We start from the raw sequence: 27,880 nt of genomic DNA on the forward strand, positions 1-27,880 counted from the left end.
TCCAGGGTTTTTTCCCATAGGTTTCCCCTTGTATTTCCCTGATTTTCCAGGGTTTTTCCTATAGGTTTCCCCTGAGTTTTCCAGGGTATTTTCCCATAGGTTTCCCCTGAGTTTTCCAGGGTATTTTCCCATAGGTTTCCCCTGAGTTTTCCAGGGTTTTTTTCCCATATTTTACCCTTGTATTTCCCTGAGTTTTTTCCCATAGATTTCCCCTTGTATTTCCCTGAGTTTTCCAGGGCTTTTCCCATGGGTTTCCCCCCATATATTTCTCTGAATTTTCCAGGGTTTTTTTCCCCATAGGTTTCCCCATTTATTTCTATGAGTTTTTACTTTTTACCCATATACGGAGTAATAACAACGGAAGTGGGCTTTTTTATAGAGCAAACCTGACAAATTTCCGTTAATTTTACTAAAAATTATAGATTTACACTGAGTTTTCCAGGTTTGTATGAACCCTGATGAATGAAAGATGGCTGAAGTATCAGCCAATAAAGAAGCAACTTTAGGAAATACTTAAATATTAATGTTCACGAGTTTAAGAACCACAGTGCAAGAAAAATCATTGGGCTGAGCATTCATTCTTGTGAAATGTTTAAAGCCACCAATAAACATCCCTAAAACAATAATAATGCTAATTTGTTGTCATTGTTAATTAATTAATTAATTATGTTTGTTTATAAACTAAATGTGGACCATTGTGATACTAATAATAAATTAACACACTGAATAAAACTGACCTAATTACTAATTAACGAACTTACAAACAAATAGGCCTAGCAAAACATCTTAATAATAAATAAATAAATAAATAAATAAACAAACACAAGGCAGATTTATAAATTTTTCTTATTTATTGATTCAGAAGAAAAATCCCAAAATTTTGCCCCCCAAGTGCTTTCTCCTAGCTTCTTCGTGGTCCATGATACCTCCCGATGTTGTCAGAACGATATATCTGACAATTCAAGGTAAGATTAAGGATTTAAACGTGTAAATTTGTGTAAAATGTAATAGGTATTTTAAAACCTACCCGAATTGACGAGAGGGCAATAGATTCCTCATCCATTTCTCCATATCTCTAAGTTGTACATCGAACCTGGGGCTAATTACACCGCATTTATTTAGTCTTCCGGTTAAATTAACTACAATTTTGCCACCCCTATGGTTATCGACAATTTCAAATTCTCCAATGTAACCTATTTTAATTGAATTAGAGTTATTTTACGGAGTTTTATGACGGGAATTGACAGAAAGGAGATCTTACCGTGACGCATCATAACAGTTAAGAATTTAACGGTGACTTTGGAACACGGACGAAGTAATACTTGTCGTTTGCCACGTTTTTCAGCATTGTTTATAGACTTTAAAGTGTTCGCTAATACGTTCATTTGAACCATTTTGGAATCTAAAACAAAAATAAAACGAAACTTATGGTAATTATAGCGATAAAGGGCTCATTAATCACTAAGCCTTGGCGAAATGATGTCGTGGAGCGTACGAATAAAACGATATATTACATTAAACTTAAAGGTTTAAGGTAAAATATAATATTTATAATGAAGAGAAATAAGGGAAAAAGGCTATTAAAATGTTTATATCTTATAATTACCTTTAATTAATAGCGATGAATAACGATTCAGATGAAGTTTAAGCACCGCTAGCGACTTCCTTAAACACCAGAAAAGACCATGATGTTGTATAGTAGTCTGTCTGTAGAACACGCGTGCCTGTAAGCAAATCGATTCAGTTCAGATCCACGTAGTGAGATCGTATATTTTCAAAATATCGTACAGACGTACACACCAAAACCAAATTTCGTTTACGTTTATTTATTAATAATAAATAATTATTTTATTTTGTTTTAATTATTTATCATGACAAAATGTTCATAAATGCCAGCAGGTACAAGAGTAAGGAGAAAGAAAAAAAATTATTAAGGGAAAGCAGAAATTTTATATTTCTAATGTACTTTATTTTTATCAAAAGTTCAAACCTGCTTATTTCCGGCCCCGTGAAACACTAATATGTGTCGTCTGTTTAAGTCAGTCTGTCTGTTTCGTACTCGTAGGCAGTCTTGGAAATAAGGATTTTTTTGAAACTAGTCCTCGGGACCAGTGACCCCCAGTGTCTACAATATTAAACTGGTTTTTGGGACCAGTGACCCTATCCCTAATTTATTTTTTACTAATCCTATTGAAAAATTAAGGGAGTATTTCGTTGACGCACAGCCCATTCGATCGGGCTATAGATGCAAAATTGTCAAAAATCAGAGTTAAATCTTAACATTTCCGTCATCGGGAGGAACACCGTTTTTTGGTCCTAATTTTGAAAATACTGGTTGAAATCTCTTGAAATTTTAATGAGATTTGCTAAATAATGTTTGGTATTTTTGTGCAAACTTTTTCTCTTACAAAGCTTTTTGTAACAACATTAAAACGAAAATTAACCATAATTTAATGGCTTAGTCTCAAACAGTTTATATTTGTTTCCTTCAGTATCACTGGTTCGAGTCTCTTGAAATTTTAGTGAAAGGCATATAGAAACCGTTCAATGTGCCTCTCACTAAAATTTCAAGAGATTCGAACAAGTGAAACGGAAGAAACATATTAAACCGTTCCAAGATCAAGCCCTTTAATTACGGCTAATTTTCGTTCTAATATTTATACAAAAAACTATGAAAGGGAAACTTTTTTAAAATTTCCAAAACATAGCAAACGTTGTTTTGCACATCTCTTTAAAATTTCAAGAGATTTGCACCAGTAGTTTCAAAATTAGGGCTAAATAACTGTGTTCCTCGCATAGCCGGTCATGTTAAAAGCTGGCTCCTTGGATTTTTCAAGCGAAAAAGCCCAAAATTTCCAACACGCGCTTTTACATAGGAAAAACATTGTGTGGAGGGACTTCTATAGCGTGTGAAGCCAAAGCGTGATCGAGTGGGCTGTGGTTGTAGCAAGGAAGATAAGAATGAGAAAAAGTCAAGGCTAGGAGACTATGTCCATGGAGTAGAAATTAAAAATGACTAGAATTTTTAAACTGGTCCCTCCTGAATTTTCAAAAAAATTCTCAATTAATAAACTGGTCCCAAGGACCAGTAACCCCCGGATTTTGAATAAAAAAACTGGTCCGAGCAATTGATAAACTGGTTTTTGACCTGTGGACCTGTGCTATTTCCAAGACTGATCGTAGGGTACTGTTTTGGACACTACTAATTTGCATAGGTTTGCAGCATACCAAATTTTTTGCATAAGGCCGCCATTTTCAAAAGTTAGCTTCCAAAATACTAATTTAAATAAATTCTGCAAACTTTTTCTTGCATATAGCCAGTATATAGAGTGGTTTAGAGTGGCTAGGGTGGTTTAGAGTGGCTTAGAGTGGTTTAGAGTGGTTTAGAGTGGTTTAGAGTGGCTTAGAGTGGCTAGGGTGGTTTAGAGTGGTTTAGAGTGGCTTAGAGTGGTTTAGAGTGGCTTAGAGTGGTTTAGAGTGGTTTAGAGTGGTTTAGAGTGGCTTAGAGTGGTTTAGAGTGGTTTAGAGTGGTTTAGAGCGGCTTAGAGTGGCTAGAGTGGCTTAGAGTGGCTAGAGTGGCTTAGAGTGGCTAGGGTGGTTTAGAGTGGTTTAGAGTGGTTTAGAGTGGCTTAGAGTGGTTTAGAGTGGTTTAGAGTGGCTTAGAGTGGCTAGGGTGGTTTAGAGTGGCTTAGAGTGGTTTAGAGTGGCTAGAGTGGTTTAGAGTGGCTAGAGTGGTTTAGAGTGGCTTAGAGTGGTTTAGAGTGGTTTAGAGCGGCTTAGAGTGGCTAGAGTGGCTTAGAGTGGCTAGAGTGGCTTAGAGTGGCTAGGGTGGTTTAGAGTGGTTTAGAGTGGTTTAGAGTGGCTTAGAGTGGTTTAGAGTGGTTTAGAGTGGCTTAGAGTGGCTAGGGTGGTTTAGAGTGGCTTAGAGTGGTTTAGAGTGGCTAGAGTGGTTTAGAGTGGCTAGAGTGGTTTAGAGTGGCTTAGAGTGGTTTAGAGTGGTTTAGAGCGGCTTAGAGTGGCTAGAGTGGCTTAGAGTGGCTAGGGTGGTTTAGAGTGGCTAGGGTGGTTTAGAGTGGTTTAGAGTGGTTTAGAGTGGCTAGGGTGGTTTAGAGTGGTTTAGAGTGGTTTAGAGTGGTTTAGAGTGGTTTAGAGTGGCTTAGAGTGGCTAGAGTGGTTTAGAGTGGTTTAGAGTGGCTTAGAGTGGCTAGGGTGGTTTAGAGTGGTTTAGAGTGGCTTAGAGTGGTTTAGAGTGGCTTAGAGTGGTTTTGAGTGGTTTAGAGCGGCTTAGAGTGGTTTAGAGTGGCTTAGAGTGGTTTAGAGTAGTTTAGACTGGTTTAGAGTGGTTTAGATAGACGATAGTAATTACGAAATATCACGGTATAACGAACAATACAACTCCAAAGGACTAACTTACCCAAGAAATAAAAATCAACTCCTTGTTTTCGAAATAGACTCAAGTTCTGAAAGAAAGTTCAAAGTTGTGACGTAGAGTTTGCATAGATTACCAAATGGAGTCGTATCATTGCAGGCTTCTAGTATTGGAAAACATTGAACATGATGTTACGATAGTAATTATGAAATATCACGGGATAACGAACAATACAACTCCAAGGGACTAACTTACCCAAGAAATAAATAAAAATCAAGAATTTTTTTTTTATAAGAAACACAATTTATTTGACATTAAGAGACAAAAAGAATTAAATTACAATAATATAATATAACAATAAAGAAGTAGCATTTTAAAAATTTAATTTTACATTAGTGTTAAGCAAATCAGAAGGCAATTAAATCTATTAAATTTTCGCGAGGTTGCGTCATAGATTCGGGGAAAAATTCAACCAAGGCATCAAACAACGCCAATCTGGCTTTGAATAAGTCAGAATGCGAACCTTCCGTCACATTTTCGGAAGGACTCGATTTAAATAAATTCTCCGATAATAATTGAAACTGAAAATAAAATATTAATAATTTAAAAATAATAAATTATAATAAATTAAATATAATAATTAAACTCCTTAATTACTTCTTTCCTTTCATCTTCGTTCGAATGATCTACAATCTCCGCCAGTTTCTCCTGAAGATAAGTCATTCCCGCAACAGGATCTTTGGCAGCAATTTCACGGAAATTATGTTGGCGTATTAATCTTCGACATTGTTTTAATAACTGATCAGGTGTGATTCTGCAAAGCTAATTATTATGTATGATGATTAATAAAATTGATTATTAATTTATTTTTTAATTAATTAATTAATTAATTAATTAATTGATTGATTGATTTCTTTTAACGAACCTTAAGTGACCAGAAATCGTCCAATCTCATTCTAGCTAATGAACATTTCCCAGGATTTCCCCCGAATAAATAATGCACCTAAAACGAAATAAGTTACGTTAAAATTAACAATAATAATTAAATAAAATTTTCTAGAAGAATTAATGAAAATTAAACCCGTGACGCGATTTTATATACCTTTGACGCGCATTTCTATACCCGTGACGCGCTTTTCTGTACCTGTGACGCGCTTTTCTATACCTGTGACGCGCTTTTCTATACCTGTGACGCGCTTTTCTATACCTGTGACGCGCTTTTATATACCCGTGACGCGTTTTTATATACCTTGACGCGTTTTCCATACCATTGACGCGTTTTTCTATACCATTGACGCGTTTTTATATACCCGTGACGCGTTTTTCTATACCATTGAAGCGCTTTTATATCCCCGTGACGCGTTTTTATATCCCCGTGACGCGCTTTTCTGTACCTTGATGCGCTTTTCTGTACCCATGACGCGCTTTTATGTACCCGTGACGCGCTTTTCTGTACCTTGACGCGCATTTCTGTACCCATGACGCGCATTTCTATACCCATGACGCTGCGTCAACTTAAATAACTGAAATGATTGATAAAATAATCTCACTTTTTTAGCGTGGTCATAAACTAATTGGTGGGCGAATCGCGGGCAAGGTTCAGCATTGTTGTATTTTCCTTCGGCATTTCCATCTTCGTTTTTGTAAATGCACGACCAACGGCCTTGATTAATGTTGTACACCCAAAATGAATTCTTCACGTTCTCTTCCTTCTTTTCTTTGTCTTTATTTGAACCCTTTGGGAAAATAAAGATAACGCGTAAAACCCTATAAATAACGCGTAAAACCCTATAAATAACGCGTAAAACCCTATAAATAACGCGTAAAACCCTATAAATAACCCGTAAAATGTATAAATAACCCGTAAAACCCTATAAATAACCCGTAAAATGTATAAATAACCCGTAAAATGTATAAATAACCCGTAAAATGTATAAATAACCCGTAAAACCCTATAAATAACCCGTAAAACCCTATAAATAACGCGTAAAACCCTATGAATAACCCGTAAAACCCTATAAATAACGCGTAAAACCCTATAAATAACCCGTAAAACCCTATAAATAACGCGTAAAACCCTATAAATAACCCGTAAAACCCTATAAATAACGCGTAAAACCCTATAAATAACCCGTAAAACCCTATAAATAACCCGTAAAACCCTATAAATAACGCGTAAAACCCTATAAATAACCCGTAAAACCCTATAAATAACCCGTAAAACCCTTTAAATAACCCGTAAAACCCTATAAATAACCCGTAAAACCCTATAAATAACGCGTAAAACCCTATAAATAACGTGTAAAACTCTATAAATAACGCGTAAAACCCTATAAATAACGTGTAAAACTCTATAAATAACCCGTAAAACTCTATAAATAACCCATAAAACTCTATAAAAGGAAACAAAACTTACTGATAAAACGTATAATTCATCCAAATCGGCATCTATGGTAGCTCTCTGAGTAAATCCGGCAGCTGGAACTTCGGTTTTCGCACCGTCACAAATAACGTTGATTTCATCGGTATCAACATTATAGGTGAACAAGTCACTCAAATATTCTTTAGATCTCTGACCAGCAAAGATATAAAGTAGTCTTTGTTTCTGCAAAATAATTTCAGTTGCCACAGATATTAAAAATAAATGAATAAATAATAAGGAAGAGCCTTACTTCGTGAAATAACATAGAATGTCCAATTCGGGACCTGATTTCCAGGGCTGCTGTTTTGGGATTCCGCGCGTCATCGCGGATTTTACGCCACGTATTCGTAGGTACATGATAGGAAAATAAACCACTGAAGAAGGGATCACTAGAACGTTCTTCCGTTGACGATGTACTGAAATTTAAGCCTCGGTTAGGGTGAAAGATAAGCCTCGGTTAGGGTGAAAGATAAGCCTCGGTTAGGGTGAAAGATAAGCCTCGGTTAGGGTGAAAGATAAGCCTCGGTTAGGGTGAAAGTTAAGCCTCGGTTAGGGTGAAAGTTAAGCCTCGGTTAGGGTGAAAGTTAAGCCTCGGTTAGGGTGAAATTTAAGCCTCGGTTAGGGTGAAATTTAAGCCTCGGTTAGGGTGAAATTTAAGCCTCGGTTAGGGTGAAAGATATGCCTCGGTTAGGGTGAAAGATAAGCCTCGGTTAGGGTGAAAGTTAAGCCTCGGTTAGGGTGAAAGTTAGGCCTCGGTTAGGGTGAAATTTAAGCCTCGGTTAGGGTGAAATTTAAGCCTCGGTTAGGGTGAAAGATATGCCTCGGTTGGGGTGAAAGATATGCCTCGGTTAGGGTGAAAGATAAGCCTCGGTTAGGGTGAAAGTTAAGCCTCGGTTAGGGTGAAAACTAAGCCTCGGTTAGGGTGAAAACTAAGCCTCGGTTAGGGTGAAAGATAAGCCTCGGTTAGGGTGAAAGATAAGCCTCGGTTAGGGTGAAAGTTAAGCCTCGGTTAGGGTGAAAACTAAGCCTCGGTTAGGGTGAAAACTAAGCCTCGGTTAGGGTGAAAGTTAAGCCTCGGTTAGGGTGAAAGATAAGCCTCGGTTAGGGTGAAAGTTAAGCCTCGGTTAGGGTGAAAGATAAGCCTCGGTTAGGGTGAAAACTAAGCCTCGGTTAGGGTGAAAGTTAAGCCTCGGTTAGGGTGAAAGATAAGCCTCGGTTAGGGTGAAAGTTAAGCCTCGGTTAGGGTGAAAGTTAAGCCTCGGTTAGGGTGAAAGCTAAGCCTCGGTTAGGTTAAAAGCTAAGCCTCGGTTAGGTTAAAAGCTAAGCCTCGGTTAGGTTAAAAGCTAAGCCTCGGTTAGGTTAAAGCTTCGGTCAAAGCGAGATCCCTTATATCCCACAGAGATTCTGATAAAACAAAGGCACTTACTTTGTTAAAATGCGTCCTCCAAAGACGTATATGGTGTTCTTTTCAACATCCATGCACATTTGATGATCAAATATTAGATGTGGTCCTCCCATGGCTGCTGTATCATCAGTTATTAAAGTCCATTTATGCGATTCAATATCATAGACGTAAAAATCACTCTTGAGACTATTTGTGGATCTTAGAGTGGAGTCGACGTATTTTCCCAAAGTGAAAATGGTCTTTCTTTCAGGATCAATGCACATTTTGTGACAGGAACGCGAACTAGGGCCCCCTTCCGCTTCAGTGTCTTGAGATAAACATTGCCATTCACCCGTTGGGATGTTGTAAACCCATAAATCCGACAGATCTCTCGTTCCATCCCATCCACCAAAGAGATAGATCGTTTCTAAAGAATTTTCATTAAGTTAAAATCAACTTATTCCCGATGCGTGTGCCAAGGCTTAACAGGACGATTTTCTAACTAATAAATCTTATTATCATGGGTCAAAATCACGCGTTGTCTGTGTCAAAGTCGTCAAACGTTTTTATAACTTTGAAAAATTGAAAGCAGACGACGCGTGACTTAGTTTAGGCCTTGGCACACGCATCGGGAATAAAGTGGAAACTTATTAACTTAAGCCTTTGACGATTTTCTAACTTATAAATCTTATTATCATGGGTCAAAATCACGCGTCGTCTGTGTCAAAGACGCCAAACGTTATTAAAGCTTTGAAAAATTGAAAGCAGACGACGCGTGATTTAGTTAGGCCTTGGCACACGCATCGGGAATAAAGTGGAAAATTAAGCCTTGACGGTTTTCTAACTTATAAATATCATTATCATGGGTCAAAATCACGCGTCGTCTGTGCCAAAGTCGTCAAACGTTATTATAACTTTGAAAAATTGAAAGCAGACGACGCGTTACTTAGTTAGGCCTTGGCACACGCATCGGGAATAAAGTAGACTTATTAGATCTAGAAAAATACTTGGAAACTTAAGCCTTTGAGCTCAGAATGCTACTGACAAGGCTTAACCATAACCAGTAACCAATAACTAAAGGTCTAATGCTTAAATTTAAACTAACTAATCCTAAAACTTAAAAAACTAAATTAAATTAAATTAATGATTTTAATTATACCTGAATAAACATCTATGCTCATTTGATGTCCACCTCTCATTCCAGGCCGACTACATCCTTCCGAAATGGGCGGGATTAAATGAGACCACTTGGGTTTGTATTCTTGAAAGCTCAAGTAATTACTGAAAACTCCGTCTACAAAAAAATGTCAAACATCAATCATAAGTTAAATTAAAACTTAAATAATAAATAATAAATATTAATCAATAAATACCTTCAGCTGATTTCTTCAATAAGGCCTCTCCTTTTTCAAAATCACCTTGAGTAACGATAAGTTCATGAAGTTCCGTTAATATTTCATCTTCTAGTTGAACTTTTGTCCGTTTTTGAAGAGATTCAAAGGCTTCTATGTAGTTATATTGACGAAAATGTTTTAAACATAATCGTACCGCCTCTCTCTCCCGATACTATATAAAAAAACACTCTTAGAAATAATTAATTAAATTAATTAATTAATAGTTAATTTAATTAAACTCACGTAATTAAACCAATTTAAACAAGAATTAACCAAATCTCCGTCATCGATCCCCGCTAATTCCACAAACCAAATACTGAAATTAAAACTGGGACCCCATGATTGAATTGGAACAATTTTGATGTAACGACACGGAAACATATTCCCGCCAAGTTTATGTTTTAAATGAAACGTTTCAGTTTGATTATCATTCTTTAAACCACTAAGTTTAAATTAAATTAAAATTATATTAGAAACATTTTAATTTAATTTAATTAAGTTTAAACGTTATACCTGTCTAGAATTTCAATCATATTCTTTGAATTCAAACTCCCGTAGATTTTAAGTTTGCGTAGATTACAAACATGTGTTTTTTCGTATTTACCAAAGGTTATTTCTTGAACGATTGCCGGACATTCGAGTTTTAGAATTATATACTGAGGAGGGTTGTTTGAATCAGATGACCAACGAGATGTTTGATCCGACGGCTTATTTACCATTATATTTCTAGATTTAGGTTGTTTAAGTTAGTTTTGGGATAATTACGGTGTAATTAAAAGATAATTAAATAATCTTACTCCGGTACATAACAAGCGGAAAAGCTTGAACAAGCGTGAATATAATATTTAAGCTTTTTAGTGCTATTTTTCTGTTCAGAACTCATGTTTTATTTATTCTTCGGAAGTTCGTTTCGTTTTTGCTAAGAAATAATACGGATGATTTGATTTAATTTAACTAAATTGGTTAATTTCGTATTAAAAAAAACGCACATGTTATTCACATGCTACCGAGATAAGCTATCAGCTAAATCTCACCTGACTTCAAAAATGCTTTAACTCCACTTAAGCCTTTATGATTTTTATGCCTACCTAAAGTCTACGTTGATTGTTCTAATGCCTATAATGAATAATTAGAAAGAATAATCTTACTAAAACTGCGACTTATTTAAATGGGATCACTAATTATAGACATTAAAATAAATCAATATTTAAACTTGGCTGGAGTTACGCGCTTTTGTTTGGGAAACCAGACGACTCTTGTCAAAAAAGGAAAACAATATTTTCATTGGTTCTTTTGATTTTTGGAAGAACGCCTTAGCCAATCAAAGACGAGTATGAGAACGTAAAAAGTTTGTTTAACTAAATTGAAATAATGCATGGTACTTACGGGAACGTGAGAAAGCGTGTAGATATCCTCTATGGATATCTCAATTACGCATAGATCCGTACACATTAACTCAAAAAGTTAAACATAATTTAGATAAGCCTTGTCTATTTATAAATTTTACTAAGATCTTTCTTCTCGATATAGAATCTTTTACAATGTGTCTTATTGAACTTAGATTAGATTAAAATAAGAATATGCACGAATAAAAGAATTATTTATTTTAATTTTAGCTCATTTACAATGGCACGTAAGTATCCAAACCATAAATTAATTAAGCATCAGAGTTAGGCTTAGCGCAAGAACCATTGAGTTGAGAATATTACCACTAGAGTGGCCTTGCTTTAACCTGCAAGCAGGGGGTACGTGGGACACTTTTAAAAACATTGGGACGGACGGACAGCTACCAAGTTAATCCCTTGGTTGCACCGGGATGGCGCCACAAGCGCATTGATATCCTGTAAAATTTCCCGCCTTTTCTTTTAGTTCCCTTTGGTTGCACCGGGATGGCGCCACAAGCGCATGATATAGTTAATTATTGGGATAAGAACTGGCGGGAAAATATGAATGCACTTTTTTTAAAATAATTCGATTTAAATATATTATTATAGATGCAACTCACGTGGAAACTTTGATTTTTGAATCAACAGGGGCCCAAAATGACTCTAACAAAAATAAAAGCTCAAAGCTGCAATGTATATTTTGCCCAGAAATATTTTCAGAGATTAATAATGGCAATGAATCCCTTTTGAAACACATGTTAATGGAACATAAATTCGTTATTGCCGATGTTAATCTAATTGCTGATATTTATAAATATTGCGATTACTGGAGGGAAAGATTCTTAAACAAATCTATTGGGGAATTTTGTAGTGTTATTAAAACTAATTCGGGTGAAAATGATTTAGGTATTTAAATTAGAGATGAAATTAACTGTAGTTAAAATTAATTGTCAATTAATATTACTAGCTGCAAGCGAATTTTACTACCTCTTATGCGATATTTTACCAGAAGATAAGAGTTTAAGGGAAAAATTGCAATCAGATCGTCTTGTAATTAAATTTAATTATGATTAATTTAGGTTAATTGTAATTAAAATTAAAATTAAACTTTTGGTTATTTAGAAAAGCGTTTTAGATCATCAACAAAAAGAAAGGGATGATAAAACGTTTTCAAAAACGTGTTTGTTTTGTAAGAAACATTTTTTGGGAAATAGGTATTTAAATTAAGTAGTAATTAGATTAATTCCCTGTGATTAATTTTAAAATTAATATTAATTATAAAATTAATGTTAATTATATTTAAGAATGGAACTATTTAGTCATATGAACACTGACCACGCATTTAATATTGGCCACCCTGATAATATAGGTAGTTAAATTTAATGTTAATTACTTTAATTGACATTAAATATTAAATTTAATATTACGTATTAGTATACGGGGATGAATTTTTGGATCTACTAGATTCAAAATTGAAAAAGTAATTAAAAATAATTTGGGGGTTAGAATTAATCTAATTTATTAACGTTAAAATTAATTTAATTTAGATTAGAATGTTTATATTGCGAAAGAACATTTAAAACTTGGGACACATTGAAAGAACATATGAGAAAAAAACAACATAAAAGAATTAACCCAAAAAATTCGGAATACGATAAATTTTATCTAATTAATTATTTGGTTAGTTAATTAAGTTAATTAGGTCCAAAATATTAATTAAAATAATTTTTAAGGAACTTGGGAAAAACTGGGAAGCGATTCAAACAGACGATGATAAAATCATAGACAATGAATTAACAGAGTTAGTTAACTTATTAGTTAATTAAGGATTAGGGTATTAATTAATGGGTTAATTAATTTAGAGATTGGAATGATTGGCAAGAAGAAGGATTGGGAGCTTTTTGCCTTTTTTGCAAAGTGGCTTCAATTGATATTGAAAAGTTAATTGAACATATGAACGTTAGTCTATATTTAATTTAAAATAATTAGATTAAATTATAAGTTAATTTAATTTAATTATTTTTAGATTGAGCACGGATTTAATTTATGGGATGTAAAATCAAAATTAAATTTAAATTTTTACCAGCAAGTTAAAGTCGTTAATTACATTAGAAAACAGGTTATTATAATTTTTTTAATATTTTACCATTTTTTAAAAAAAAAATTTTAAATATTTAGATTAATTTAAAACGGTGCATTAAATGCAACGAAAAATTGGATTCCCAAAGTTCTTTACTAAATCATATGACTGAAAATGGTCACTTTTCATTGGGTGAAAAATCGGAATGGGATCAACCTCAGTAAATAATTACCACGGACAATTCTCCTAGCCACGTGGTTCCCTAACCAATGTAATGGTTGCGATACTTACAGGTACTTTTTCCCAACGTACGAGAACGACACTTTGTTATTCATGCTTGAAGACGCGACAGATGACAACGCCATTACTGAAGGAGTCGCTGTAATTCCCGAAGATATTTCTGTTCACAAACAATCCGTTCTACTTGACGAGGACCTCAGAAAACAATTAGTTTAATTAATTAATGTTTATTTTTGTACATCCTTAGTTGAATAAATAAATTTTTCTTCTCACTAACTTTGAATTGTCATAACTAATACCAGGGATAGATTTAATTTTAGAAGCAGGAATGGAGAACGGTTAGTATTTACTTCAGTCCGACTCATAGACCACCCAGTATAGAGCCCCCTTCCTCCAACACGTAACGAAAAGTTTAAATTATCTTATTGGCTCACTTAAACTAAGTTTTGATGACGTTGCTTACGGGGACGGCGAAAAATACGTAATTCCTTTTTACCTCTATCGCTATGACCCGCCTCTTCTTTCGTACCCCTCCCCCCGTCCCGTGGAAGGGGGTCCGGGACTTTGACGCGCGCCCAGATTACGCTGTTCTCCATTCCTACTTTTAAAATTGAATCTATCCCTGCTAATACTTAAATAGATAAATGATACCATAAGTTTATAAGATACGTTCTTTCCATAAGTATAACACTTCCTATACTTCGTAATGTTAGAGACTTACTTAGTCTTAATTAGTACCAAGAGAAAATATACTTTGAAAACATTACAATACATTACAAGGTCATGTAGACATTTTATAATAACGGAAAATAAGAGGCAATTAGTGAATGGTCAATCAGAGCAAATGGTCAGCTATTTATAGTAAGGGTGTGGTCACTTTAAAACACGTCTTGTTCAGTGACCCGTGGTCATCCCTTAGCAACGGTGGATACTTGGTCATCAACAAATCTGAACAAATGACCATTACGGTAAATGTTGAAAAGGGGTTTTTTGGAAATTGTGTCGCAACTAGCTGAGATTTAGTTCGCCTGTTAAACTTGTAAGGGAATAATGTGGCTCTACTATATTATCGCGTTGTTTTGGATTAATATTCACTTTACGAAATCAGAGGGTAAATAAATATATAAATAACTTGATAAATTGATTAATTAACTAAATGATTAATTCTAAATTAATTTAATAGATTTAGATTATAATCTATGTAAAAATAAGACCTTGGAATGCATTGGACCGGCTTGCGATAAGTATATAAGAATTGTTTAAAAAATTGTTGATTTTTGAATTAATGTATTAGGAATACATACAGCTACTAGGAATTATTGTGTAGCCATTCATTTCCACTCAACGTATCTATTCGGTTTTTGTGGGTGGACCTAGCTAAACTAATCATTATGCATGACGAATTTCACCCAAGCGAATAATATAACATTGCACCTTGCTCGCTCTCCTGGGAACTCGAGTTGCTATCAACCAATGAAATCGCAGTTAAAAATACCTCAGAATTATTAATAGGCGTGACGTGTTGTAAGTTCTCAAGCCCGGTATACCCACAAAACCCGTATAGAAATTAAAAAATGATATATATTTGGGACACAATGATTTCTAGTAGTTGTATGCATTCCTGGTTAAATAAATAGCTTGAACCTACTTCATAAGGAGGAAAACAAACCCATTCTAAACTCGCAATTACAAATACTTAATTAGAACTTTGAGATGTTACCATGGAATTTGCACCGAAGATGGACTTTGTAAATGCGATCCATGTTATCATGGAAAACACTGCAAAGAATATAGTAATTAAATCCCTAAAATAATTGAAAATACGTCATCCATTATAAAAATTAATTAAACGCTACCTTAGATGATAAACACCACCCGCTATTTAAGAAAACCAGCGATTTGTCATACGTCTCCATTAGCAACGTGGACAACGTCATTTACTTAGCTAAAGCCGATGACCAGGACGTTGAAACATCGTGTTACGAAAGCCCCGAAAATTGTCCATGTGCCACATTCCGTTACATGATTGTTGACGGAGAAGATGACGTATATGTTAACAGCAAAACGGGTGAAGTTTATTTCCAAAATCCAGAAACCAGGAAGCCAGGGGATCAAATTGTCTTCACAGTTGGGGTTTTACCCCTAAAGAAACATTACGTTACAAGTACAATTTGGGTACGTAACCCGTTTCGCACGTTATAAGTTCATAAGATATGTTGGCCATAAGTTCGTGACTGGTTACAAACTGGAGCTTGTCATGAAGTCTTAGTATGAATTTCAAAATTATATTAGCCTAGTGTAATTAATTCTCGAACTAGCACGAGCTGTAAGTCTCTAGCATTACGAAGTGTCATACTTATCATGTAACATATCTTATAAACTTAAGGTCCGTCTTTAAGACACGCGAATACATGGTCAGTTCTTGTTAGGTTACCGTTAACGTGGCCGAAATTGAATCCGATAAAGAAATACCTGGGAATTCATTGGACAGAAAAAAACGAGAATCGGAAGTTAGTCCCGGGGTTAATTTTTAAGTTTAATTAGTTTAATATTAACTAACATTATTGTTTTCTTTGAATCGGTCAAGCCTGGTCAAGAAAATAACGGGAAAACCACATTCGCAATCGTATTAAAAGACGGCGAACATTTAAAAGTGGAATTGGGAAAAACGCTACATTACTCATTAGATATTTATCTACCACAAACTGACAAATTGGATTTGCAAGTTGAAATCTTCACCAGGGATTTTGGCGACTCTGATTATAACCCCACTTTAGCTTTATTTAATGTTACCATGGAGAAACAAGGCAGTATTAGTTATTTAGACGGACAGGATCCGAAGCTACAATTGCAACTCAGCGAAATCATCCCCAATGTCGTAAGTGCATGGTTCTCAAAAACTCTGGTCAATGGACCACATCATTAACCCAAGAACGGAGGTGATATGTGGTCTTTCCTTCGCTTCTGAAATAAATGGAAGTGTCTATTGATTCATGGAGGTGACACAGAGAATGAGAACCTCTAACAATATTACTCGCGTATTTTAAACACAGTACGAAAGGGTTTACATTGATTTTGGAAACATGAAAAACGTCGACGAAAACAGCACAATTTCTATCGAATTCTCAATCGTCATGGTTAGAAATGTCGATACGAAATTTGATAAGATTTATTACGTCACAGTGGGAGCCGAATTTGATAATCATACCACTGTATGGGTTGGGCAATCGGAAATACGAATTATCAGGCCTGAAGAAGTAATTAAGAATTAATAAATATTGATTAGCACACATATTTAATTAAGACGATTAAATTTAGGAAACGCGTTCTGTTGAAGTTGATGTTGTTAGCCCTGAAACAATCGCTATAGAAACAGCGGGCATCTTTAAAGTTGACGCTTATTTGTCTATTAGATCTGATTTGGTACAATTAGAAACCGTGTTGGACAAGGAATCGTCCAAGTACTTCTCTCTTGGACATATTGTGGTCATAGGTATTTTTCAGTAGCCTATGCTACTTGTTCTTAATCTTACCTATAATTTCTTCATCCAGCTTTTGGAGAGCATTACCAAGCCATTCCTCAAGATATTTACCATTACAATCGTACGCGACTTGACTCGGACAATAACGAGTTAACGTTTCATAAGGCCGTCTTGGAATTGGGTCTAGTGACCAATATCGGACCGTACGGTCAAGAGGCCAAAGAGGAGGAAAATAAAATTGAAATGAAATTTTTGGTTTTCGTTTTAAAAACTGAGGGTTTACCAGCAAAGGGGTCGGTCACGGTGTCCCTTAAAGTAGCTGAACAGGTCATGTGGACCAAAGTATTTTCGTTCAGCGTTACGCCTTATGAAGTCAAACAAGTAAACCGAATGACTGTTGACATCCACCCTAGAAATATCAACTAATGACAATATTTTCTTTACAAATAGCCTGGCAACCTTTTGGAGAGCAGTTCAAAAAGTGACAGAGAAATGGTTTCGGGTGGCGATTTAGTCGTCTTGACCATAGAAAGTCATTTGGAGGGACCAGGATTTTTCGACTATTTAGTTGAAGTTCACGCACCAAATGACACAAGTTCACCTCACCTTCAACCTTGCAGTGGTAGAGCCATCAAGGATGGACACGGATTCAATATACCTTTTGTAAACTCGACACTTATATCACCTGGAAATTCAGATTCAAAATACGTATTTGATTTCGGGAGAGTTCAAGTCACAGATCAGGTAAGAAAGCCTTGGGATTTTGAAAATGAGTGTCAGGGAATTTTAAAATTGATGTCGAAGTCAGGGAAGTCATCATGACCTTGAAAATTAATTTAACCTTCAAATATTAAACATTACGTAGGTTGCTACATTAACTAAATCGGACTGCACCGTTCGGGTCAAAATAATCTTTACTGTCCAAGCTGGTTCCAAAACACCCAACGGAACCCAACTGACCCCGACCATCTTCATCAGTTCCTCCGGACCAAAAGGAGAGCTGAAAGAATTCAAACCAACACCAGTTACGGTTGTAACGCGAACAGACTTACAAGTACCATCGTTAAAACTTAACAACGCGGCGACCTGGTCTAATTTATACCAAGGAGGGGCGGTGGTCATGAACTTGACCATTGGACTGTTACCAGGAGCTAGTTACAACGAAGTTTTCCTTGAAATTGTCGGACCAACTCCGGAGAAAAAGTTACCGGACTTTCAAGTTTGTAATGCCAGGATCTTCGAAGTTGGTAATGAGATGCCATGTTTGATATTGGCCAAAGATACAATTAACGATGAATCTACCTATTACATATCAACGTAAATTAATTAAACCAATTTGCGCATTAACATTACATAATTAATCTTAAACTTAAATAATATAGGGATAATTCAACTAAGATCCCTAATTTGGGAAGAATGGTATTTGGTACAATGAGCGCCTTACAAACTGCTAATGAAAACCAAAAGGATAGGGAATTACAAGTAGTAATCGCGGCCGGGTTACCAGTGACCAGTCCGGTTAAGAATAAGGGAACTTATTCCATCACTGTCGGTCTTGGGATTGGTAAACAAACAATATGGTCAGCGGTAGCCAATTACACTCTATCACCTACGACTCCATCTTTGAAAAAGGTAAGCTACAATCGAGGTGCTATTCACTTGACCAGTGTTTTAGGGATGACCCCTTTATTTCAGAATGACCATCCAGCCGCCGTTGCGAAACTCAGATCCGAAGGTTTATTCCGTCATGGTCAAGCGCTGGAACTCGAATTAGAAATCAAAACAAATCCCTTGACCGTCGGTCAATACGAAATTGAATTATCTTCGGACTCTGCCGAATTACAAATTTGCGCCTTGAGGGTCAATACAATCGGGGAGAATTTACCTTGTTTAGACGGAGATACATTGGCCGAATACACTCATAAGGAACCAAAGTCATCTGGTAGCCTATTTTTCGCAGCCCTGAGCAATTTAGGTAATCTTACTTCAACTTATAAACTTCTAGTAAATAAAATTGAAAATTTTAAAATATTACTTTTAGGATATTTCTCAAGAAAAATTGTTCCCAGTGTGGAAGACAATATTTTAAAACTTAATTCGATCGTATTAATTAGTCCAAACGCGATTAAAAATAAGTCGATTTCTTGGACATTGAACTATGGTTCGAAACGACAATTAAACGGTGCCGTGCCCGTACCACTGGCTGGTAAAATTGGTACAGCAGCAGAAATGGTAAGTATTTTCATTCTATAGTACCACAAACTTATGGAACATATCTTATGATAATACTCAGTGACTAAATCTAACGAATTTTAGGAATATTCGGAACCAAAAAGCATTACAGTCACACCGGAAGCTGAAACTGTCAGTTTTGGGAAACCATTCTTTATGTCTATCGAATTTGAGTTTGACCTTTACGCCGTGGCCCCTATTGTTATAAAAGTGGGCAGTGATGGTCAGAAAACATCACCTTATCAAATATGTCACGCTGGGTTATCGTTCCACGGTAATAACTACCCGTGTTTAAAACAGAAATTCATAGAAATATTCATCAACTCAAGGTATATTCCACGAAATTCTTCAACACTTTGCGTAATCTGAATTAAGTAATTGTCCTTACAGCAACGTCGATCAACCTACTCAAAACAACTCAATTACTTATAACTTGGGAACAGTATGCCATACTTTTACGACACCAGATCCAATGGAAAATAGGGTAAGTTCACCATTAACTTTAATTACATTAAGTTTGATTATAATATTAACAGATGAGAGTGGGAGCTGTTGTAGTTCCAATGGATGATGGGAAAACCAAAAACGGTGATAAATTTACCATGATAACAAAAGCTATGATAGGCGAAAAGGAAATGACAATTGGATCTAGTCAACTGACCATCGAAAGATCAGGGGATGATATGACCACTTACGTAAGTAGTTTTAGTTTCATCGTGGATTTTCTAATAAAACGTTTTAAATGGATAAAGAAATCTTGAATGCATTCGCCCCTCTACCAGTTCAGTTTTAAAATCCATCCACTATAGGGAACGTTTAAAAAAGCACGATGTCATTTCAGGAGAATGCAACAATTAAACCCAAACTTGAGAAAGTAAACTTCAAACTAAGGGAACGAAAATGGATTCAATTTGTAGCGACAATTCCACGTGAAAGTGTCGTTAAACTGGTGATCACGGCTGAAGGCAGCACTGCCGACGAACGCGCCATAATGACGCTACACGGATTCAGAATTATCTCAACCGGACCCAACATTCCTTGCAAAATAAACCTAAACGATGATAAAGTGGTCATAACGTCCACAGTGAAGACCAATCAAACCACGAAAATCCGTGCCGATTTGGGGTACATCGCCAATACGGGGGCCTCGCATACATTGAGAAATTTCAGACCAGGGGATGACGACTTGATATTCGAAGTTGAAACCGAGTTAACTGATCACCCGGCTACGACCGCCGGAAGTAAACACGAACTGTCCCTAACAGCGACCATGAGCGGGACAACTTTGGAAGTCAAACAAATTTTGGATGTGGTTCGAACTGGAACCGAGTTGGTGGAGATTGCGGTGGATTTGAAGGTCATGAAAGAGGGACCCATCAAACAAGGGTAAGTCGTGGAACAAGGGTTAGCCATGAAATAAGGGGACATTCAAAGTTTGATGTTTATCAGTTAAAATGAATTCAAATCCATCTGATTTCAGTGAAAAAGTGACAGTCATGGGATCAGTTAGTTTATCAGATGAATCAGTATTGGAGCCGATGGAAGCGAGCCTTCAATTACATCTCCCGCCTTACATAACATTCTTAAAAATGACTTACGATAATATTTCCAAATTACAAAAGCCAGTCTTGAAAAATCACGAATCATGGTTGGAAATTAAAGTAAGCAAGATAACATGACATATTGAAACACAAACCTCAGAAACTCATATTTGCAATAATACTAGATCCCATTTTTGTTGTACATGAACAACTTATCACTAAGCCTGACATTTCAAGCTGACCCTAACAACTCCCGGGGTTTCGGGGCTGGTCATGAATACGGGACAATTCCTTATCACCTCTTATGCAAGTTAAATAACGTACTGTCCGTTTGCGGACCCATGGACTACATTATGTTGGAAATTGATAACGAAGGTAAATTACTAGTTCATTTTCGAATGCAAAAAGTAGTGATCATAATTTGTTGTGTCCTTTGTTTATTTAGAGTGTTTGGAGGAGTTAGGGGTTGGGTCCGGCACCGTTCAAGATTGTCAAATTCAGTCCTCGACTTCATCAAGTCCGGAAACTGAAGGAAAATACGGAAGAGTGGGGTCAAGTGGAGGTAACGATTTTTTGACTTAAGTAGTAGCATAAAGCTAATAGGCTAGGAATCATTGCAGCGTGGTCACTTCCCATCAAAACCGGAGTGGACAAACCGTACTGGCAAGTTGATTTCCTTAAAATGACCAGGGTATCCCAAATATTAGTGGACAACGTAGAGGGTACACGTAAACTTGAGAAATACAGTCTTAGTAGTAGTTTAAATGGAGTTGATTGGCTACCAGGACTAAACGTAAGTTCAAAAAGAGTTATTGAATGCAATGTTTTCAAATTACGAGTGCAACTTTCTACTAATAGATTTCAAGTTTGTCTTACGACGGTAAATCAGCTCTAAGTAGGGTTACAATGCCGTCTGAAGCGAGATTTATAAAATTATACGTCGAACAAACAGAGAAGGAGAAAGAATTTGAAAAATACATGGGGGTTCAGTTTGAGTTGTATGGTTGCAGTTTGGGACCTCAATCGGGTATTTAATTATTTTAATTTATTTTAACAAGATTATTTTAAAATAGAGTTTAGTGATTAATCTAATTACGTTTTCAGGGGTTTGCGATGAATCGGGAGAAGTGGAAGATTCAACGCAATCTTCGTTAAATTCAAAAAGAGGTATTAAAGTTAATTAAAATAGTTAAGGGTTATTAATGGTTTACTTGACGTATTTTTCAGAGTTTGTCAGCCAGCATTTCGCGGCTGATCCAAAGAAGAACACTTTGTTTTATTGCGATGCAAGCAACGTCAATAGGTAATTAATTAATTAACTGTGACGTCGACAGAACCCTGGCAGAAAGCCCGCCCATTTTATAGATCCACATACTTTTCGTAAAATTGCAATTAATAATTAACTAAGTAACTAATTACCAATCAATTATAGTTTAGCAAAATGTCACTACGCCGAAAACGGTGGTCAAATATGGCAAAGTAAATCTAATCTTTCTATAAAATAATTAACTCTAATTGCTAATTAGTTTCAATTAACGGTATTTAAAGAAATACAATGGGCAGTTGGTAGAATTTTGGGATACGATAAAGAACGTGGTATTGCCATAGCAACTGATATAAGAAACAAGGCTTACCTGACCAGTAGCGACAATAAGAAATGGATCGCAATTAGCGAGGAAAAGGCTCAACTAATTATGACAAATGGAACCTTTGTCCCGAGTTCAAAGGTTCCACCGGTAACTATAGACGAAATTACGGAACTGAAATTAAAACAAGGCAAATGGAAAGGTAATTTAATTGTAATTAAAACCCGTCGTACCTACAACTTAATTAATCCTGAATTTATTTCTAAACTTAGCATCATTCTTTGGGCTGCATTTTGGTGAATCAGAAGTGCCCAATGTCCTATGGCTTTGAATTAATAATATTAAAAAAAAATATCTTAAACAGTACAAAGAAAAAATGTAAGTAGTTATAAGATAGATCTATGCACTGTTAATTTTATGGATTAATCTGTGAAACTGTAGACTAAATAATAAAGTATTTTAAAAAACCTATCATGAACTTTGTAAATAATTCTAAAGAGGGCCAGTCTACCTTTAAACAGAGTGATTATAGAAAAGTGACCTTGATATACCATCCAGAAAACAATACAGATCATTTACGTCCCCCCCCCCACCCCCACGTTACGCGTACCAGTTCAGTAACAGTTCAGTTTCCCCGTCTCCAATATAGGCCTAGGAACATTTATAAAATTTTATATAATTAAATAGACCAATTAGAAGTTTATCAACAAAAGTACGGTAATATATTTTTTTCTAAAACCTACAACATATAAGGTAGTACACGGTACAAGTGATTCGAATACACAGTAAATAAAACTTTGTTTTTTCACTCACACACTTCAATTGAAGGATTTAATAATAAAATTTGGGGTGCTTTGTATTTTAAATTGTTTTTTGCGCCGCTGGGAAATTCATATAAGCATAATTGTTTTTTTCCTTTAATTTCCTTGAATATTCCTTTTAAAATTCTAAATTTAAACGCTGCGTGGAACTATCCCTTTAAATTTCAAGGGGGGTGGGGAAAGGGGAGATTCAAATACAAGACAATTAAGTAGTTTAATTAACTTTAAATTAATTAAATTGTTTGTTTGTTTTTTTCCTTTAATAAAAAACACGTCATCATATTTTAAACATGTGCGTCTATATATTTAATTATTTAATTTCGAGGGGCTATTCACTCATTAGTAATTGGTGCGCATGTTAAATCCGAGAGTGATTAACATCTCGATGACGTCTATGGTATTTATTTTTTTTAACTATTATAATTTAATTTAATTTAATTGGAGATAATTAAACTTAATCTAACACTACTTGTTATAGCACCAGTGTATTTTTAAGGCACGTATACAACCATCAAATGGTTAGTTTTAATTATATAAATTAATTCTTTAATTAATTATTTATTTAAATAGGGGACGAAATTAATTAATTTCCAATCAATGATTGTATGGTTGTTTGTTTGTTTGTTTTAATGTAAATAACACTAATTAAAATTTAATAAAAAAACGAGAAAAAAAACATTTCTTTTAAAATTATATAGATTTCTTGAAATATTTCAATTATATATTATTTTTTTTTAAATTTCATTAGGTATAAAAAGTTACAAAAATTTTCAAAGTCACGTGTCATTGGAAGACAAGGTCCATTTTATTTTAAAGTGATTAATTTAAATTAAATTAATTAATTAATTAATTAAACTTTAAAAATCAGCAAATCTTTTCATTCCAAATTTAAAATTTTTATTTTTTTTAAAGTGTCGTTGACATATTTATATATATATATTAGTAATATTTCGAGAAATCTATTTAAGTATAAGCAATTAAAATTTACCCCCAAAAAAAGTAAAATATTCTCAACAAAAATTAGCCAAATTCATTTATAAAGGTGCGATGAAATCACCTTTGCCATAGTTGCAATAAAGATGTAGTTGTTTTGTAACTATAGGCTAAAAACCTCGATCTTCGATAAAATTGGTTGGTAATTCTAATTAATCAACTAACTTACTCGTTAATTATTTAAGTTGATTATTAATTAACTTAAAATTTATTTAAGTCCATTTTTGAAATTTATTTACGTAATTTTTGTAGATTTTTTTTATTTTAAAAATTTGTTGTTTTTATTTTTATTTTTACTTCATCCTCCCTTTAAAACCATTTTTTATTATATTAAATTTCTCTCTTAATTGATTTGGACGTATTTTCATCAAACATTTCCTTAATTATATTTAATTAAAACTGATTGGTGTTTTTTTTTAATTAATTTTCTTAAACCCGTTAATCTTAACAATTAACGAACTCTTAGCGGGTTTGTTTTTTTAAGTTTAGTTTAACCGGAACACTCGATTTTGAAGGGACTTCCGGGAATATGGTCATCTCCCCATTTGCAAATTAGGATATGGTCTCCTCGGTCCTTGACCGTGTAATTGACTTGGTACATGTTGCGACCCAAATGCTTGACGTAGACTTCGTCGCAAGGACCCTTGGGACCGAATACGGCCACGTATAGAATATTGTTGCCTAAATTTGGGAGAATTTGTTGTTGTTTGCGGAAGGGACAAAAGGAGTAAACAAATTTGTTTATTATAGTTTGGTTTTGATTTTGTTTTGAAGGACACAGTCGTATTTTGCAGAAGTTTCGTGAATTAGAAATATGATTATTTTTCTCTGTATTTACACTTCCCTCAATCAATATTGCTCCATGATTCATTGATAATGATGAAATAGATAAAACTATGATACTATTGAAGCAAATACTCTATGGAATGTATAATATCACGTGGTTAAATTTAATTCACATAGTAAAACCATAAAGATAGGTATGAAGTGAAAAAGTGGAAATATTTAAATTATAATGAGATCAAACTTATTTCATTTGATTATGTTGAGGTCATGTGAACTCCGAAGTTCATGAAACTTGGTGAAGTTACTCTATGGAATATCTACTTTCTAACTGTATCTTTAAATCTGCCGTATCTCAAATAGAACTCGAGTTATGGGCACTTAAGTAACCCTAGGTGGTACATAAAAATCTTTACAAACTCCTAATGAAATCAAAATTTTCATTTGATCATGGAAAAGTAATTTGAACACCGATGTTCATGAAACTAGGTGATGTTACTCTATAGAACATCTTCTTTCTAATGCTACCTTCAAATTTGTCGTATCTCAAATAGAACTCGAGTTGTTCGCGATTAAGTAACCCTAAGTGATAAAAACTTTTAAATTTAACACTTCTGCAAAATAGATCACATCCCATTTTTTTTCAAAAAAGACAAAATTTAAGACGAAACAAAAACACATTGAAAGCACATAATTAACGACAACACATTTCTGAGACTAAATAAAAGGCATTGGGGGATTGTTGTTGTATGCGGCGACAAGGAATAAACAAATACAAAGGTCAAAGGGTAAACATATATATTAGTTAGTCAAAGCTTCCAAAAAAGAGCTTAAAATTGCTTTCTGGGGACTGGAGAAAAATGTTTGCCAAAAATATATAAATCTATAAAATAAATAATCAATATTTGCAAAAAAATTTGCAACATCAAGCGTAGCCTTAAAAAATATGATGAAATGAAAAACCCGTTTTGCCAAAAAACTAAAAAAAAAAAATTGTTTGAAAATTTAGCCAAAAATTTGTTTTTGCAAAAATATTTAAATTTTTGCGCTTGTAAAAATTTTTGTTTATCGAAAAGCGCTTCTTATTTTGTCACCTGGTTTGGTCTTCCAACTGTCACCCGCACTCGTAGGCAGATTGCCTATGGGAAAATTCGTTTCATGTGGACTTTTTAAATTTTAAATTTATTTTTTTTAAATTTTAACCATTAAGTTAATAACAGCGCTCGTTTATTTGTTGTTGTTTGTACGAAATTATAATTTTGAAGCCAGATAGCGTACGTTAATTAATAGAAAAATAAAATCTCAAAGGGGATTATAATGAATAAATAAATAAATAGGCAGGTTAAGTAATTCGAATTTGTAATATTAATTAATCTATTATAAAGGTAGAGAAATTCAAGAACGCAAAATGTGTGTAAATTATTTTGAACGTTCTAGACTAACAAGAAATTAATTTTAATAAAAACAATTTCTTAACCTGTCTAATTAATGTCCACTCAAGATTCCACATTTATATATATCAAGATTTCATATTTAAAATAGTACACATAAAACACACGAATGTGCATAAAACGTGCGCCAGGCATGTAAAAATAATTACGCAAACCTTTGATTGGTTCAAATTTTACATAAAAACCAACTAATTTCTAATTTAAACCCGAAATATTTTTTTAAAAAACGTCAATATACGCCTTGAGTGGCTTGGTTTGACTCCATAATATCTCATTTCATAAATAAACACTCAAACTTTCGAAGCAAACCAAGCCGCGTTAATTCTATAAATGATTAAATTAAATCGCGATTAAATTATCTTTAAAGACATGCGGAATTAAAATCATATACTATATTAGCACACGCAAACACTCTAAAGTTCTAAGAGACTACAGTAACAGTTTCAGCACCCAAAAACAAAAGGGTGCATCCACAAAGTTTACGAGTAATTAGTTAATTAACTAATAAATAATTAAGTATAGTATAAAGACCAAAAGCTACGCAAAACAAGCTCGTAATAATTTTCATAGAAAATTCGTGCAAATTTCATGGAATCAATGCATTATTCGTGCGATAACAAAGGGTTGACTTACCGGCTTCGCCAGCGTTGACTGTGAATTGATTTTGCCTGTTCAAGTGAGCTTTCTTGAGACCCATTCCTTTGCTGGTGACCTTATTGGGGTCTCCACGGAAACGGGGCAAATTAGTGGCCTTTTGCTTGGCTTGTTTCGTCACCGTTTCCACGACAACCGATGACGTTTCTTGAGTTCCCGAATCAGCCACGGCGGAACCTATAACGACATCATCACGACGCTTTACCTCGAATCTATGACCTACCTAGGCTATCACTTCAAAATTACAAGCTCCAGTTTCTAAGTTACCAGACTTAACAAACATGGTGAACATATCTTATGAACTTATGACCTAACCTAACATAACATAAATCGACACACACATCAAGTAATTGTCCAAGGAAGGTTCAATGTAAACTTACCGAGACAAGGAACTTTGTAGGGACTTCCAACGATGTGATATCCATTATACTTGAGCGTGATGTAATAGTCACCGGGCGTGAGTGGCGTGTACCGGACTTTGTAACCTTCTTCGACTTCGGTACAATCCATGGATACTTTGGAAGGTCCGTCAACGGTGACGGCCAGGGAACCAGCTCCGGCATTGCAAGTATCGACGATAAAGTCGGTCTTGATGCCCGTCTTGCTCTCTTTTAATCCGGCACCGTGAGCTTGGACCGCGGCAGGATCCGAATCGTCGTGTCCGATCCTGATTCTAAATGGCGATTCTGGAATATGAACTCCGTTCAAACGAATGTGCATTTGATGGATTCCATTCTCGCGTGGTACGAAACGTAACGCCCATTGGTCTAAAAACGAACAAAAAATAGGCCAAAAGTTATATTACACCGGGTGCTAGAGTATAAGTTAAAATATAAGTTAAGCCTTGGTTTTAATTTGAACGACTACTGCGCCACCCACTCCTGTAGTTCCCTCATTGTCGGGGACTTTAACTACCCTCGCCTCGACTGGTCCTCGCTCGCGCCCGAAACACTCGCTACACCTCAGGCCAGGGTGTTCCTCGAACACGTTGTTGACCTTCATCTCACCCAGATGGTCACGTCTCCCACTAGGCAGGGTGTCTCCGCTGACTCTCGTCCCAGTG

General features: G+C 35.1%; 5 protein-coding genes across 9 annotated transcripts in view; 2 read left to right on the plus strand and 3 right to left on the minus strand.

Moving 5' to 3' along the window:
- Positions 1-827: 827 nt before the first annotated feature.
- On the minus strand, positions 828-1,724 carry LOC149653833 (small ribosomal subunit protein uS8). The gene is made up of 4 exons (XM_089846759.1): positions 1,607-1,724; positions 1,262-1,402; positions 1,028-1,193; positions 828-952 (listed from the first exon to the last, which is right to left on the minus strand). Exons 2-4 carry the CDS (start codon positions 1,392-1,394, stop codon positions 859-861), a joined length of 393 nt encoding a protein of 130 aa, XP_089702885.1. The 5' UTR covers positions 1,395-1,402; positions 1,607-1,724; the 3' UTR covers positions 828-858.
- Positions 1,725-4,649: 2,925 nt separating this feature from the next.
- muskelin (muskelin 1) lies at positions 4,650-11,048 on the minus strand. 3 transcript variants are annotated; one of them, XM_089846746.1, is made up of 13 exons: positions 10,956-11,048; positions 10,367-10,488; positions 10,083-10,295; positions 9,813-10,011; positions 9,549-9,741; positions 9,335-9,469; positions 8,218-8,602; positions 7,042-7,207; positions 6,786-6,974; positions 5,920-6,105; positions 5,295-5,372; positions 5,027-5,191; positions 4,650-4,950 (listed from the first exon to the last, which is right to left on the minus strand). In XM_089846746.1, exons 2-13 carry the CDS (start codon positions 10,450-10,452, stop codon positions 4,777-4,779), a joined length of 2,169 nt encoding a protein of 722 aa, XP_089702872.1. In that variant the 5' UTR covers positions 10,453-10,488; positions 10,956-11,048; the 3' UTR covers positions 4,650-4,776. The 3 variants fall into 3 exon arrangements, with proteins under 3 accessions (XP_089702872.1, XP_089702871.1, XP_089702870.1); XM_089846745.1 differs by lacking the exon at positions 10,956-11,048 and adding an exon at positions 10,559-10,578; XM_089846744.1 differs by lacking the exon at positions 10,956-11,048 and having other exon boundaries at positions 10,367-10,591.
- A 14-nt stretch (positions 11,049-11,062) lies between these two features.
- Positions 11,063-13,550, plus strand: LOC149653835 (zinc finger protein 277). Of its 2 annotated transcripts, XM_089846752.1 has the most exons (12): positions 11,063-11,202; positions 11,564-11,860; positions 11,922-12,004; positions 12,077-12,168; positions 12,259-12,323; positions 12,389-12,434; positions 12,502-12,634; positions 12,688-12,755; positions 12,817-12,913; positions 12,981-13,073; positions 13,133-13,254; positions 13,328-13,550. In XM_089846752.1, exons 1-12 carry the CDS (start codon positions 11,196-11,198, stop codon positions 13,488-13,490), a joined length of 1,266 nt encoding a protein of 421 aa, XP_089702878.1. In that variant the 5' UTR covers positions 11,063-11,195; the 3' UTR covers positions 13,491-13,550. The 2 variants fall into 2 exon arrangements, with proteins under 2 accessions (XP_089702878.1, XP_089702879.1); XM_089846753.1 differs by lacking the exon at positions 11,564-11,860 and having other exon boundaries at positions 11,087-11,202.
- A 551-nt stretch (positions 13,551-14,101) lies between these two features.
- On the plus strand, positions 14,102-21,836 carry LOC149653836 (uncharacterized). Its single transcript, XM_089846656.1, has 23 exons — positions 14,102-14,242; positions 15,162-15,449; positions 15,704-15,784; positions 15,862-16,152; positions 16,328-16,531; positions 16,593-16,767; positions 16,827-17,137; positions 17,207-17,500; positions 17,622-18,073; positions 18,139-18,388; positions 18,452-18,731; positions 18,798-18,988; positions 19,073-19,317; positions 19,379-19,472; positions 19,525-19,683; positions 19,830-20,374; positions 20,469-20,649; positions 20,715-20,904; positions 20,975-21,091; positions 21,150-21,322; positions 21,388-21,556; positions 21,634-21,696; positions 21,757-21,836. Exons 1-23 carry the CDS (start codon positions 14,102-14,104, stop codon positions 21,834-21,836), a joined length of 4,974 nt encoding a protein of 1,657 aa, XP_089702782.1.
- A 2,205-nt stretch (positions 21,837-24,041) lies between these two features.
- cher (filamin A protein cher) overlaps positions 24,042-27,880 on the minus strand; it is a 36,577-nt gene continuing 32,738 nt past the window's right edge. The window contains exons 22-25 of one of the 2 annotated variants that reach the window (XM_089846760.1): positions 27,198-27,584; positions 26,797-26,994; positions 25,807-25,851; positions 24,042-24,610 (exon numbers count right to left, since the gene is read on the minus strand). In XM_089846760.1, the coding sequence (XP_089702886.1) occupies positions 24,420-24,610; positions 25,807-25,851; positions 26,797-26,994; positions 27,198-27,584 (821 nt within the window). In that variant the 3' untranslated portion in view covers positions 24,042-24,419. The remainder of the gene's footprint in view (positions 24,611-25,806; positions 25,852-26,796; positions 26,995-27,197; positions 27,585-27,880) is intronic. The other variant, XM_089846762.1, reaches the window with a different exon arrangement.

The sequence above is a fragment of the Phalangium opilio genome, unplaced genomic scaffold (assembly GCF_054372755.1).
Source record: "Phalangium opilio isolate 3A_F unplaced genomic scaffold, DU_Popi_V2 ptg000081l_1, whole genome shotgun sequence".
In the NCBI taxonomy this organism is placed as follows: Eukaryota; Metazoa; Arthropoda; class Arachnida; order Opiliones; family Phalangiidae; genus Phalangium; species Phalangium opilio.

Coding starts and splice junctions, on each gene's coding strand:
- LOC149653833 (XM_089846759.1), bottom strand. CDS start 1,394: ATGGTTCAAATGAACGTATTAGCGAACACTTTAAAGTCTATAAACAAT. Junction 1,194..1,261: donor AACTGTTATGATGCGTCACG/GTAAGATCTCCT, acceptor CAATTAAAATAG/GTTACATTGGAGAATTTGAA. Junction 953..1,027: donor TTGCCCTCTCGTCAATTCGG/GTAGGTTTTAAA, acceptor TTGAATTGTCAG/ATATATCGTTCTGACAACAT.
- muskelin (XM_089846746.1), bottom strand. CDS start 10,452: ATGAGTTCTGAACAGAAAAATAGCACTAAAAAGCTTAAATATTATATT. Junction 5,192..5,294: donor ACGATTTCTGGTCACTTAAG/GTTCGTTAAAAG, acceptor CATAATAATTAG/CTTTGCAGAATCACACCTGA. Junction 4,951..5,026: donor ACGAAGATGAAAGGAAAGAA/GTAATTAAGGAG, acceptor TTTTATTTTCAG/TTTCAATTATTATCGGAGAA.
- LOC149653835 (XM_089846752.1), top strand. Junction 12,324..12,388: donor TGGCCACCCTGATAATATAG/GTAGTTAAATTT, acceptor ATTACGTATTAG/TATACGGGGATGAATTTTTG. Junction 13,255..13,327: donor TCGGAATGGGATCAACCTCA/GTAAATAATTAC, acceptor CGATACTTACAG/GTACTTTTTCCCAACGTACG.
- LOC149653836 (XM_089846656.1), top strand. CDS start 14,102: ATGGTCAATCAGAGCAAATGGTCAGCTATTTATAGTAAGGGTGTGGTC. Junction 20,905..20,974: donor GTTGGAAATTGATAACGAAG/GTAAATTACTAG, acceptor TTGTTTATTTAG/AGTGTTTGGAGGAGTTAGGG. Junction 21,092..21,149: donor AAGAGTGGGGTCAAGTGGAG/GTAACGATTTTT, acceptor GAATCATTGCAG/CGTGGTCACTTCCCATCAAA.